The 14655-nt window shown below is 39.9% G+C and overlaps 1 protein-coding gene across 1 annotated transcript in view; it reads left to right on the top strand.

The window, feature by feature from the left end:
• The window catches only part of rit1 (Ras-like without CAAX 1), a 213178-nt gene that overhangs the window by 93548 nt on the left and 104975 nt on the right, over positions 1–14655 (top strand). The window contains 1 exon segment of the mRNA XM_078409941.1: positions 14428–14619. Coding sequence (XP_078266067.1) covers positions 14428–14619 — 192 coding nt within the window.

The raw sequence follows: 14655 nt of genomic DNA, 5'->3' as shown, positions 1-14655 counted from the left end.
TTGATTTTATCTGTTACACCCCTTTTTCCTTTCTGTATAAAAAAGTAAACAATCGTGGAAAAGTTGTTCTTCCCCTCTCCTCAGTTGAGATCTTTTCAGACACTAGTATTGTGTCTGGAGATCCTCACGGGAAGAACCCCACTGTGGAATAAATCTGATGTGCACATCCAGTATTCCAGTATACGTGTGTTATTCAGACTGAAGGTAAAGAACTTGAATTATCAGCTTTACGATTGACTGCTTAATCCAGGCTTAAAAATTTAAGGATATTTTGCAGTCCCTTTACTTGGCAGACTCTTGAGTGTTCTGAGTCAGCAGCTACTACGCACAGTATAACTGTTTCAACATGTCTCTACTGGTGAATCACTGAATCATTCACAATATTGCTCTTGGTCATTCAATTAATATCTAGTGTAATTGTGGCAATAACATGCCATGTAATGTGATTTACATTCTGCTGATAAGTGGACAGGAGTTTACAGTGGCCTGTTCATTAAAAAGCCACAACATTGGTATAAATTGGCAGACAACATCTTAGAAATTAGCTGTAATAGGTGATGGATCACAGGAAGTTATAAGACTTTCCCTGTTCTAGAATTGAACCACAATACAGTAAATCCTCATTTTAACAGATCTCTCTATAACAGATGTCGGTTTTAGTGGATGGACTTACGGACGGCTGCCAACGCTAGCACTGCCACCCCTCTACTTACAGCCGCAGCTGCCCATGCCACCCCTGGTTCGCACCACTTCCCCGGTCGTTTACAGCCCCAGCCGCCCACGTCACCCCTGGCTCGCACCCCCTCCCCTGCCGCTTACAGCCCTGGCTGCCGCCTTCACCGGTACCACCAACCCTTACCAGCACTCTGACCACTTGCGGGCCATGGCTATTGGCTCCACCGATCCCCGCCTCCCCCCTGGCCACCAGCTGACCCAGGCCATCAACTCACCTGGATTCCCAGTTCTGAACCAAGAGTTTGAAGAAGGGTCTCGACCCGAAACATCACCTATCCATTTTCTCCAAAGATGCCACCTGACCTGCTGAGTTACATCAGCAATTTGTGTCCTTTGGTGTATTAACCAGCAACTGCAGTTGTTTATTTCTACTACTTAAACAATGATAACACCTTACTTGGTTATGGTAGACAATTGACAATAACGGACACAACCCCCTCCCCTGTGGTCCGTTATAATTTACTGGATAGCTTACTGTATAGATAGGAAAATTTAAAAAGTAGCCTAGCTGCTGGAAATCTGAAATAAAAATAAAAATTATCATGTTTCTCATGCCTAATGGTGAACATCTTAAATAATATAAATAAATCTAATTGTAGTAACTACAATGAGCTGGTATTGCTATGTGTTACAGGGTAAATGATCTCAGGGTCATTCACAACTGCCTCTCATGGATGATGAACTGCTCTCTGAAATATGATATGAATTCCATCATTCTGAAGGGGCATGATCTTCACTGCACAAGGAAAGAAATATAGGGAGGAGAATGAACCACAAAACATGGCTTCTTCCACTTTGCTAAAGCTTTGACCAGGCAGGCCTAACCAAAGAGGCAAACACCAGAGCCAATCTCCATGCAGACGATATCAAGCAGTGCTACATCATTAACCAGATACCAACATTACTCATGCACAGTTGTACCGAATCTCCAACAAGCAACCTGTTAAACTATTCTATAGGGCAAATGGGAAAACTGTTTATGCGATCAAAATTGTTTAATCAACATTGCCTTTACACCCGAACCGTAGTTAGCCTATCCTTCGTAGTTGAGTTGTTTTACACTGACACCATTTTGCATTTGCTCCAAATTAGCTTACAGTGAGTGAGTCAAGAAGTTGAAGTTCCTGCATATCTCTGAAAGTCCTATCAATGCCTCTCGTTCCGTTGAAGATTGTGGAGATTCGGTATGAGGACAAATACTGTGTACAGTAGAGAACATATTGACAATTTGCATTGTGGCCTGGTTCGGCAACATCAAGGCCAAGGAGATTACAAAAATTGGTGAACACTGCCATTATGGGTACTGACCTACCCAGTAAATACAGGAGGCACTGTCTCAAAAAGGCATCATCAAGGACCCACTCCACCCTGGTCAACCTATTGTGTTGCTGCAAGTAAGAAGTTCATTGTTAAGTTTCGGTACATACAACAATAAAACACTTGACTCTTGACAAGGGCTGCTCTGTAACCTGTTGAGTCCAAAGGCATATCTGATAGGATTGCTGATCTTCAATAAGTGGTTTTCTCTATTCTCTTATCTTTTGTCAGAATTAATGTTCTAATTAATTTATGTCAGTTCTCTATTCTTAAGTAAATTTATTTGGTTTTAATTTTTGTCGATAGTTTTGTTTTTAACTTTCAAAATGTCAACTATTTTAAAATTCTCTCACATCTGAATCATTGAGGAGCAATGAGAACAGTTTACTAATAATACCTGCTGTTACACCTCCTGTTAACTGCTGTTACTGCATGGATGTACTGAGGGATCTTGGGGTCCAAGTCCATAATTATCTGAGCACAACACAAGTAGATCGAGTGGTAACAAAACCAAACGGTATGCCTGCCATCATTGGTTGAAGCATTGAGTATAAGAGTCAGGAAATCATGACGCAACTTTAAAGGACTTTGCTTAGGCCGCATTGGAAGTATGGCAAGCAGTTTTGGTTAGCCCATTACACGAAGGATATGGAGGCTTTGGAAAGGATACAATAGCGGCTTACCAGAATGGTGCCTGGATTACTGGAATATGGGTGTGAGCATTTCACTGTGAAGTGTATACGTGATAATAAAGAACCATTGAATCATTGATTATAGGCATTAGCAATGAAGGGAAGTTGGACCGATTTGGAGTGTTTCCTCTGGAATGCCAGAGATTGACAGGAGACCAGATATAAGTATATAAAAATATGAGACCAATAAATAGGGTAGACAATCAAAACCTTTTTCCCAGCATAGAAATATCAAATACTAGTGAGCCTAGTTTTAAGGTGAGAAGCTCAAAGTTTATAGGTGACGTGCAGGGCAAGTTTATTACACAAAGATGGTGAGTGGCTGGAATGTGCTGCTGGGGATGGTGGAGGCAGATCTGATTGTGGCATTTAAGAGAATTTTTGATGGGCACATGGATATGCAGGGAATCAAGGGATATGGATTATGTGATGGGAAGATAAAGTTGGTCTTCACACCATATTTGGCCTAAACATTGTGGGCTGAAAGACCTATTCTTGTGCTGTACTGTTTTATGATAACGGATGTTTTATGATACCCATCAGGGTAATGCATGTACAGTGCTTTAGTTTCCTCTATGTGTGATGTGTTCATCGATTACAGCTTCTACTGCTTCATGGAATGACTGTAGTAATGGCACGAGGAGCACCTCAGGAGCTATGTGACTCAGTGGGTGGTGCAGGAGTGCACCGTGAGGCAAGGGGGAGTCCAATTCAGTTTGGCTCAATACCCCCAGGATCCTTTGCTCAACAAAACTCTCTCAATATCTGCATTTAGGCTTTCAGTTGAACTTCTGTAACTTTAGTTTGCTGGTTCTAATGCCAAGTGTTCTGAATTATCCATGCAGAAGATAATGCACATTTTCAACTTTATATCTATCAAATCATAAGTCATAGGAGCAGTATTGGGCCATTCGGCCCATCGAGTCCACTTTGCCATTTAATCACGGCTGATATCACAAAATCCTTTGTTTCCCCTCAACTACCTCGATTAGATAACTATTTAATCTTTGAAAACCAAATGGGAACAAATTGACTGCTTAGAAGCACTTTTTTATTATTTTAACCCTTTTGGCCCTGACAACATTCCTGTCATTAAAAATATAATAAATTTGTTTCTTCCAGATTGTAAAATTATGATGCCTTTAATGTAGTTGCCTGTTACCACTGTACGAGCTTAATCTCCTCATTTGGTCTTCATGCCAGCTGTCATCTCGACACTATCACATTTGCTCTAACAACCTTATGGGCAGCAACTATGGATCATCAGGGTTTGTCATGCATTTGGTCCCAATGCAAGAGCTAGCACAGTAACACACAGTCACACTGCTTAATTATGCTTGCAAATTGTTATAATAGCAACTTAGCATGAGGGAGCAGGTTTATACCAGAATGCTCTTTTTAAAGTGCAAATGGTCTACTAAATTTAGACGTGAAATGCCTGCAAAGCTGAGTTTGCAATAAAATAATTAAAACTGCATCTTATGCAGAACAAAGCAGAGGCTTTTGAATGCTAAATTTTCTTAACAGCTTTCAAATGACACATTTTCCACCTTAGTAACTGCATAACTGCCAGACCAAAAATATTTACGAGACAGCTGTAGTTCATATCCAAAAAGGCTACCTCCTTTAATGATGTTTCCAATGAAATGTTTGTTTACCAGTATGGTGATGGTTCTGCTACATTCATAGAAATATTTAATGTCTTTATTTAATATGGATGTGATGTCCAGGGAAGCTGTGTGTTTATGTGTTATCAAGCTGTGTCTTGACTGGATGGGAGGGCGTGGATCAGTATTAGAAGCTTGCAGCATGGAGAGCATCCAGTTTAAACCAGGTCACTGGGATTCAGAACACGACCTGTTCCTTCCCTCCCCCCCCCACCACCTACCATCCCCCTTCCCAGCTGCCATGGTATTGCAAGGACTACATCAATTTTCAAGCTCAGACTGTGAGAAGCAAACTAATGAGGTACATTTATTGTGCGGATAAGTTCACATTTAAGATTCAGTTTAGCTACAACGGAAGAGATATGCATTTTGCATTTGGCACTGACGGTGAGACCAGCAGGAAGAAACCTTCTGCTGCCTTGGCTCTGTAGCTTTCTTTGCCTACAGCTGTACTTGGTGCAATGCCAATTTTGAAACTTTAAAATTTATAAAATTTATAATGATTAGCTATTTTCCAATGTAGGCTAACCTTACTGATGTACTTGGTGCAATAACGATGAGTTTAAATGCATGTGAAGAGAATGCTGTTTTGGTGCAATTTGAGAGGACTTTGATGTGTTGGCAGTTCACTCATGAAAATTGTAATCAACTTCATTAAAAGAAGCTATTGAGATGTAACTTGCTGAAAAACAGAGGGCTTTCTTTGGCCAAATTTCCAATATATCATGCCAAGAGGAAATTAATTCCTGGAGACAAAACTGAAGAAAGAGTGTTAGAAATCTAAAGATACTAATTCTTTGTGAACTTTGTGCTGCACAGTTACCTCTAAGGAGTTCCAAGGGGCATTCATTGTGGGTAATTTTGATCTTCCGGGGATGACCCCGCTCATCATTTATGGAGAGGCATGATGATTTTACCATTTAGGCCTGCATTAATATTAAGATTGGATCGCATAACGTAAATGCTAAGGAGAAATTTAAACAGCATGGCATGTATCAGAAATAACTGCCGTTAGGGCTTGAGAATTAGAGAACACAAAAACAGGCCCTTTAGCCTACGATGTCTGTGCCAACACTGATGTCGAATTAAATTAATCTCTATGTGTAAGAACGAACTGCAGATGCTGGTTTAAACTGAAGATAAACTCAAAAAGCTGGAGTAACTCAGCAGGCCAGGCAGCATCTCTGGAGAGAAGGAATGGGTGACGTTTCGGGTCGAGATCCTTCTTCAGACTATCTGTGTTCTTCCATTGATGCACACAGTCTATGTTCTTCCATTGTCTATCTGTTCATCTGCTTGTCTGAATGCCTTTAAACATTGCTATTATACCTGCTTCCAATACATCCGCTGGCAATATGTTCCAGATACCCTTAACTCTGTGTAAAATAAGTGCCTCAAGAATCTCCATTAAACTTTCTCCCTCTCACCTAAAAAGGAAGTTCCCTAATTTTTCACATTTCCACTCTTGGAAAAAAGACTCTGACTCTTTATTCTATCTGTGCCTCCCATAATTCTATATATTTTTACCCGGTCACCTCCCAGCCTCAGATGCTCCGGGTAAACCAATGCAAGTTGGCCCAACCTTTCCTTATCGCTGATACCCTCTAACCAAAGCAACATCCTGATGAACCTCTTCTGCTTCCCCTCCAAAGCCTCCATACCCTTCCTGTAATGCAGTGACCAGGATTGCACACAACAGCTCCAAATGCAGCCTATATTGTTGGTGAGAACTTTTTAATGAGCATTCCATTGAATTTCATATTGCATGGGACTTCCCCATTCTTGAAGGGGACATTGACTCTCCCATGCATGCCCTGTGTGGGATGCCCTATTCCTCTTATCATTTTCCTCATCTGGAGATCCAATTTACTAGGGTTGAATCTGGGTCAGGCCAGCCAAACTAGCCATGATTTTGCATTCAGTGGTAACCACAGCTGTACTGACTATACTGTTTTCTAAATGTTCCTTTCGTAATGGAAGGTCATGGACCTGAAAAATCAACTCTGTTTCTCTCTCTACAGTTGCTGACTGACTAGTTGGGTATTCACAGTACTTTTGTTTCTATTGCAGATATGCAACATCTTCGCAATTTTCACTTTCACAGTCAACAGTCAATGCTGAGAAATGATACGATGTGTTAAGCATGCTACGTTTAATTCTATCTGAAGTACCTGTTCTGCCTGTAGATGTCGCTGTGAATGAATTTCTCATGTTTAGCTTCAAAAACAAGAACAACTTGTATTTACAGAAGTCAAGTTGATTATCGTGTGCACAAGCATGATGAAGTTCAAGTACAAAGAAATTCTTGCTTGCAGCAGCATCACAGGCACATAGAGCCGGACGATGCATAAAAACATAAATTATACATCAATTCTACATTCAGTGAAATGAAAAAGACTGCAAAACAAGACATTATTGCAAAACAGGTCCATGATAGTGCAAGAGGTGGCGAGTGGCATTCCATTGCTGAGGTAGATTTAGGATTGGCCAGGTCAGTTCATGCACCTGATGGTTGCAGGAAAGTAGTTGTTCTGAAAGTTATGTAGCTCCTGCCCAATAGTAGCTGTGAGAAGAGGTCAATGATTCAGATTGTGGGGATCCTTGATGATAGATGATGACTTCTTGAGGCAATACCCCATGCCGATGCTTTTGATGATGGAGAGGTTGGAGCCAATGATGGACTGGGCTGCGTACACCACTCTCTGGTGCTTCTTGTGTTCCTGTGCTTTGGATTTGCTGTACCAGGCAACAATACAACCAGTCAGTATACTTCAATGATGCATAATCGCCAAACAAAATCTGATCCCGACCAATGTTTTAGAGGACAGTTTGAAGAAGAAAAGAAAGAATTTCAGAAGCCAGATCCTCATCAGATGAAGATACAGCACATATGATAATGTAATTAAGTTTGGGGATCAAATTAAACAAAAAACTGCAGGTGGTGGAAATCTGAACCAAAAAAAGAATGGGATGACCTCTAATTTACAAAGGATAGTGTGAGGGAGGCTGGTTAGGTCATAAGGTCATGCGATAGGAGCAGAATTAGGCCATCCGGCCCATCAAGTCTACTCCGCCATTCAATCATGGCTATTCTATCTCGACCTCTGAACCCTATTCTCCTGCCTTCTCCCCATAACTGCTCCCCCCTCCCCCCCACTAATCAAAAATCTATCTATCTATGCTTTAAAAATATCCATTGAATTTGCCTCCACAGCCTTCTGTGACAACGAATACCACATATTCAACACCCTCTGACTTAAGAAATTTCTTCTCATCTCCTTCCTAAAGGAATGTCCTTTAATTCTGAGCCTATGACCTCTAGTCCTAGACACTCCCTCTAGTGGAAACATCCACTCCACATCCGCATCAGAAATGCTGTATTGCAGTCAGGTCTAAAGGGAAAACATCATTAACATTGAAGCTCCATTACACCTTCGAGTGTAATTCTTTCTCACTAAGAAACCTGATGAAGGTGGGGCTGCACCATATTCAAAGTGTCTCACTAGAAGATGTCAGCGTTTCTGTGTTCTTTTAGGAAATGTATCTATTTCTACAAACATAAAATATCAGAAATATTGTTTTGATTGCAGGGTTCAGCAATAACTCTGACTGCCATTTCACAGCTTTACATGTCCCTTTGTCCATTTTCCTTTTCTATAACAGGCCTCACTAACACAATCACCTGATGCCTCAGTAAATTGGAAAACCAGGCCTCGTTCTATCCAATTTTCCCTTTGCTCCATCCATCCCACCCCAACTTCTCTGCAACCTAAAACTGATGTGTTTTCTTTCTTTCCCATTTCTTATTACAGATCTTCAATCAGAAACGTCGACTCTTGTTATTTTCACCCCAGGTGACATAGAAACATAGAAACATAGAAAATAGGTGCAGGAGTAGGCCATTCGGCCCTTTGAGCCTGCACCATTCAATATGATAATGGCTGATCATCCAGCTCAGTAACCTGTACCTGCCTTCTCTCCATACCCCCTGATCCCTTTAGCCACAAGGGCCACATCTAACTCCCTCTTAAATATAGCCAATGAACTGTCCTCAACTACCTTCTGTGGCAGAGAATTCCACAGACTCACCACTCTCTGTGTGAAGAAATGTTTTCTCATCTCGGTCCTAAAAGATCCTTATCCTTAAGCTGTGACCCCTGGTTCTGGACTTCCCCAACATCGGGAACAATCTTCCCGCATCTAGCCTCTCCAACCCCTTAAGAATTTTATATGTTTCAATAAGATCCCCCCTCAGTCTTTTAAATTCCAGCGAGTATAAGCCTAGTCTATCCAGTCTTTCTTCATATGAAAGTCCTGCCATCCCAGGGATCAATCAGGTGAACCTTCTCTGTACCTGCTGGTCTTTTGCAGCACTTTGTGTTTTTATACGAATTAATAGAATTTCTTTATGGATGTAAATCAAAACCTACTATGTTATGTTTAAAAAAAAATCATGTTCAATTTCATATGATTGAAGTTTATCATTTTTAAACTGTTGACGATTTGAAGTTAGAGAAATCAAGTCTCTCATTTTCTCCAAAATCTGTGGGTATGCCCTTTAAAGATGGTTTTGCACTCTCCTTTTTTTCTCTTTACCTACAGTAACTCTTTTTCCCACATCCTTGGAATTTTTAATGTTTGTGCTGTCTTTAAACACTCTTTCAGCTGAATAATCTGCTAATATTGTCTACTCATGCACAGTGCCACAGGAGAAATGGATATTAAAATTGCTTTTGAAAATACATGGAGAATGCCATAAATATTAACCTTCTCGTGGGCACTCTTCTATTATAGAAATGCAACCTGCAATTCTTGTTACATCTACAGAAGATGCTGTGATAAGCACTTTCAACATTCATAAATGCAATGCATATAGCAAAGGATGTTTCCACTGGTGGGAGAGTCTATGACCGGAGGTCATAGCTTCTGAATTAAAGGGTGCTCTTTCAGAAAGGAGTTGAGGAGGAACCTCTTTAATCAGAGGGTAGTTAGTCAGTGGATATTTTTAAGGCAGTGGTAGACAAATTCTTGATTAGAACATGTCAAGGGTTATGTGGAGAAGGCAGGAAATTGGGATTAGGAGGCATAGATCAGCCATGATTGAATGGCGGAGTAGACTCGATGGGCCGAATGGCCTAATTCTACTCCTATAACGTGAACTTATGAACGTGAGTTGTGCACTGTTAAACTGATCCTTTTTTATAGGAGAAGATTTACAATTTCAATCAGCAGAAGACCTTTGATCCATGTAGCCCACCTGTCTGCAATATCCCCTTTTGTGCAATTCTAATGACCCTGAATCACTTTTGTTGACAACTGTATGACTAATTCTTTCTTGAAACGTTCCTTCTTTCACTATAGTTCCTGATAATCTGTTTCACACACACTCACTGTTATTTTGTGCTCAACATAATAGTTTTCTATTGATTTGTGCATTCCGTAAGATATTGTTAATACTTATTATTTTATTGAGGTATTTTAATAGTGTGATTTTTGGCATTCATTTTAACTGTAAGTATTCTGCTTTGATTTTGTGCCGTCTAGTCACATCCATTGTTTCAAATGTAAGCAAACTTACTTGCTCATTGTATTTACGGCACCAGAAACATGGCGACACTTGGGTACTGCCTAGGTGAGGTCTGCTATGATTTTATCAGGTTGTATGCAAAACAAAGTACTTCACTGTTCCTCGGTACATGTGACAATAAAGTATCATTGAATTGAATCATTGAATCATGTCATTGTTACCTGATTGAATGGTGAGAAGGCAAGTTCATATTTAGTTAAGTTTGCAGCAAGTGATTGCTTGGAAAGGCAATTATTATAAACTATAAATATAGGAAAGGTTTTACACCTTTAAAATGGAGAATGAATTAAACTTAACAACCTAAGTGTCTTATTGCCATTCCCTTCCTTAATTAGATATAAATACTCTTTATGCATTTCAAACCTGTCACATTGGTCTTCCTGTGAGTTTTTCCATAAGCAGTAGCCAATTAATTCAGGTTCTCATTCCATTGAAGGTCATGTTGAGTTCAAATCAATGGCTAGCACAGCATCACTGACTAACTTTTATGCTTACAGCAGTTTCATGATTTCCACATATGTTTTCATATGTGGAAATCATGAAACTGTTGTAAGCATTTTTGGAAAATAAATACATCAAGGTATGGTTAGTTTCACTGCCATTGCTTCTGCACTACTTAAACTCATGGTTCTGTGCAGCTCTAATAAAAATGTTCCATTATTATTTTTATGTGTGTTCACGTTTACAATGGAAACGAGATTGGAGATACAATGGAAACATGAGAGATTGCACATGCTGGTATCTAGAGCTAAAAATCAAACTGCTTGATGAATTCAGTGGGTCAGACAGCATCTGTGCAGGGAATGGGCAGATGATGTTTTGGGTCAGGACCCTTCTTCAGACTGACGGAATGAGAGAGGAAACTGGAAAATAGAGGTGGGCATGTGGTAAAGCCTGGCAAATAGGTGGATACGTGTGGGAGGGTGATTGGCAATTAAGTGGAGATCATGACCCAGGCTAGGTGAAAAAGAGACAAAGAAAGAAGAGGAGGTGTGAAATGTAAAGCCTGAGGAAGGGATGTGGGACTGGGGAGAGGGGAAAGAGTGGGATTAAATGGGAAATGGGGAACTCTATTGATGGGAGATGGGTGGGATTGGAGATGAGCGTACAGAGGAGGGGAAAGGTTCACCATAATCTTCCACCCTGTTCCTTTCCCCCCTCAGTATGTCTCCAATGACTCTTACAAATACCATAGAAACCAACCTTTTGGGATGAAAACAACTTGATTTGGCAACTGCTCTGCACAAGACTGAAAGACATTGCAGAGCATTGTGGATGCAGCTGAGATCATTACACAAACCAGCTTCGCATTTTCTCTGTAGTTGTAACATGATATTCTGCCCTCTTTTCCATTTCTCTTTTTGTCCTTTCTGTTGTACTTGTGCGTGGTTTGTTTGTACTCATGTATGGTGTGATTTGACTGAATAGCAGAAAAATATATAGTTTTTCTTTGTATCTCAGCATTCATGGCAATAATAAATCAATAGCAACATTTGGCACAAAACTAAAATGTTTGTGAACCCCCAAATAAGCCTTTAAAGATCCCAGTCAAGCTCTGGGGATGCTACCCCTGCTGCTCAATATTTCTGTTCTCGCACAATCGTAAAATATGCTTCATTCTTCATTAGAATCGGATGGTGTAGCACACTCATTCCAGTTTGTGCGACATAAAATTTTGTATGAGCTGGAGTTGGTAAATGATGATGGAACATTGAACCAGGAAGAGATAAAAGATAGCTTTGTGCTTCAGTGACACTGGGAGTGAAGTAAGCACTGACATGGGCAATGTTACAGTCTTTTCAATTGATTGTAGTTGTAGTTTTAAAGCCCGTGCATTCAGCTGAGTGAAATTGGATTTATAGATGTACTTGGATATAGAAACTGCCCTTCACGACTTCAGGACTTGCCTGATCTATGATTTAGTGCCTGCAGAACAATTCCAAGTAATCTGTCGCTGGCAAATTAGAATGAAAAGAAGTTATTACAGATTTGGTCACAATCTCTGAAAGCTGTAGAAAATAGTGCATGAATCTGAGTGAAGAGATGACAAATCATATTCAGAGTTATCATCATTAACAGCAAGAAAGGGGGCTCTTTTCAATAATTAAGATGTAATCTAACAGTTAATTTGGAATAAAGAAATAATATAGAATATTTTTTAGGAGGTACTGGATTATTGAAAACAAGGATGTTTCAGGGAGAGAAGTAAGGTAGCTCGCTCGGGCAATCTTTTGGTCACTTGGACAACAGCCTGGGCAATTTGGCTAAATACTTTCAATAACTATGCAACTTCCATTCCAATTTTTGGTTGATTGAGATTAAAGAGATAGAAAGAAACAAACCCAGGGAGGATTTGAGAAGTAACAGATGGACTAGATAGTCAATGAAATATTCAGTAAAGTCTCAGTGGTGTGTCCTAGACATAGGTTCCTCAGTTTAAAGCAATTCTTTAATTTGTTTAAACAACCAGAATTTAACTTATAAAACACCTTTAATATATCAAAATGTCCTAAGGCCTATCATCAAAATATTGTTCAAAACTAAAATGACACCAAACAGCATCAGAAGATATGAGGGTCTGGTTAAAGTGAGGTTTTATTTCGTGATGGTGGAAAGAGAAATAGAGGCTAAAAAGGTTTTGGGACCAACTTCAAAGGTTTAAGATCTCAGTAGTTGAAGGATCAATTAAATTTGAAACAACGAAGACTTCAAATTTCTCTAACAAATTTTTGGTTGATTGAGATTAAAGAGATGGAAAGAAACAAACCCAGGGAGGAATTGAGAAGTAACAGATTTTTAAAAAATCAAGGTAATACTTAAACAATTTGGGTCAGAAAGCACACTATGTGAACATGGTCTGGTGAGTTGAACAGAGAGACCAGAACCAGAAATAACCTCAGGATTATGGAGGATAAAGGAGGTTTAGGGAGGCCAGCTAGAAGCATGTTCACATACTCAAGCCCAGATGTAACAAGCTTGTTTTAATTTCAGCAGCAAGTGAGCTGAGTTAGAGCAGAACCAAGTGATAGATTCTTGCAGTGGACCAGAGGCAATGGTTCGACATGGGAAGGGAAGCCTTTTCAGGTCATTCACGTAAATTCAGTTTATTATTAAGTTTGGCTAGTTAGGAAAAAGCATCTAGGTGCTTTCCTACTTAGCTTAGCAAATCTGGACACAAAAGGACCAAAATCTTTAAACTTTATTTCAGCTGCAGTCTTGTTCAACATGAATGAAGATTAGACAACGGTTGTAGAATCAGCTTGTCATGTTGATGACATACCCTGGTATTCTGCTTTAGATTTTAGTGGTAGCAATTCAGGAACATTTTACATCCAATCCACCAATATCCATTTACGTTTCATAAATAAGTAATCCCACCAAACAAACCTCTGCACAAGAAATGGAATGCGTAATTTTGAGCTTTGAGTGTCAGGAATAACTAAGTCTATCGCTATATTTCTATTCAGGAATTTGCAGGGACAGGAGGGAGAGGGTGGGAGGAAAGAGGGTGCACTCATCAAAATTGTGTACAAGACCAAATGGTTGTTTCATTTTCTTTAATTAACCTAAGATTTGCACTAAGCATTATTCCCTTCTCATGTATCTGCACACTGTGTGTGGCTCAATTGTAATCACGTATTGTCTTTCCGCTGGCTGGTTAGCGCGCAACAAAAGCTTTTCACTGTACCTCGGTACACGTGACAATAAACTAAAACTGAAGCTGAAACTGAAGCGAAATGAAACTAGTTTTATACTTAACCCACAATCAGAACACATTTGTATGGTATACCAGAATAGACCACAGGATCAAATTGAAAATTTGCCTCTGTTTTTAGCTTTTTTCCATAATAACTAATTAAATTAATCAAATCTCTTCCAATATTTTGATATGAAAAGCATGCTAATCATTTCACTTCTAAAAATGTAGGAGAACTTATCTCACCTTGTACAAGATTATCAAAAGCTTGTTTTTAAAAGTCATAGAGTGATAGAGTGTGGAAACAGGCCCTTCAGCCCAACTTGCCCACACCAGCCAACATGTCCCAGCTACACTAGTATTTGGTCCATGTCCCTCCAAACCTGTCCTATCCATGTACCTGCCTAACTGTTTCTTAAATGCTGGGATAGTCCCTGCCTCAACTACCTCCTCTGGCAGCTTGGTCCATACACCCACCACCCTTTGTGCGAAAATGTTACCCCTCAGATTCCTATTAAATCATTTCCCCTTCACCTTAAACCTATGTCCTCTGGTCCTAGCTTCACCTACTCTGGGCAAGGGACTCCGTGCATCTACTCGATCTATTCCTCTCATGATCTCATACACCTCTATAAGACCACCCCTCATCCCCCTGCACTTGTGATACACTCACATTATAGGGTTGAATTGATAGCAATAATTTTCACTTCTGCTTTTCATGCTTATCTCCAGGCAGAATTTACAGCAATGAGGGACCAATATATGAGAGGTGGAGAGGGTTTTATAATTTGTTACTCTATCGCTGATCGCCGATCATTCCAAGAAGCTACTGAGTTCAAGGAGCTCATCTATCATGTTCGACACACATATGATATTCCAATGGTTTTGGTTGGAAACAAAACTGACTTGGAAGAATATAGGCAGGTAAGGAAACTCTGCTTAATAATCATACTCTTTGCA

The sequence above is a fragment of the Rhinoraja longicauda genome, chromosome 1 (assembly GCF_053455715.1).
Source record: "Rhinoraja longicauda isolate Sanriku21f chromosome 1, sRhiLon1.1, whole genome shotgun sequence".
Classification (NCBI taxonomy): Eukaryota; Metazoa; Chordata; class Chondrichthyes; order Rajiformes; family Arhynchobatidae; genus Rhinoraja; species Rhinoraja longicauda.
Note: the sequence above shows the minus strand (reverse complement) of the source record. Positions and strands in the feature narration are given on the sequence as shown.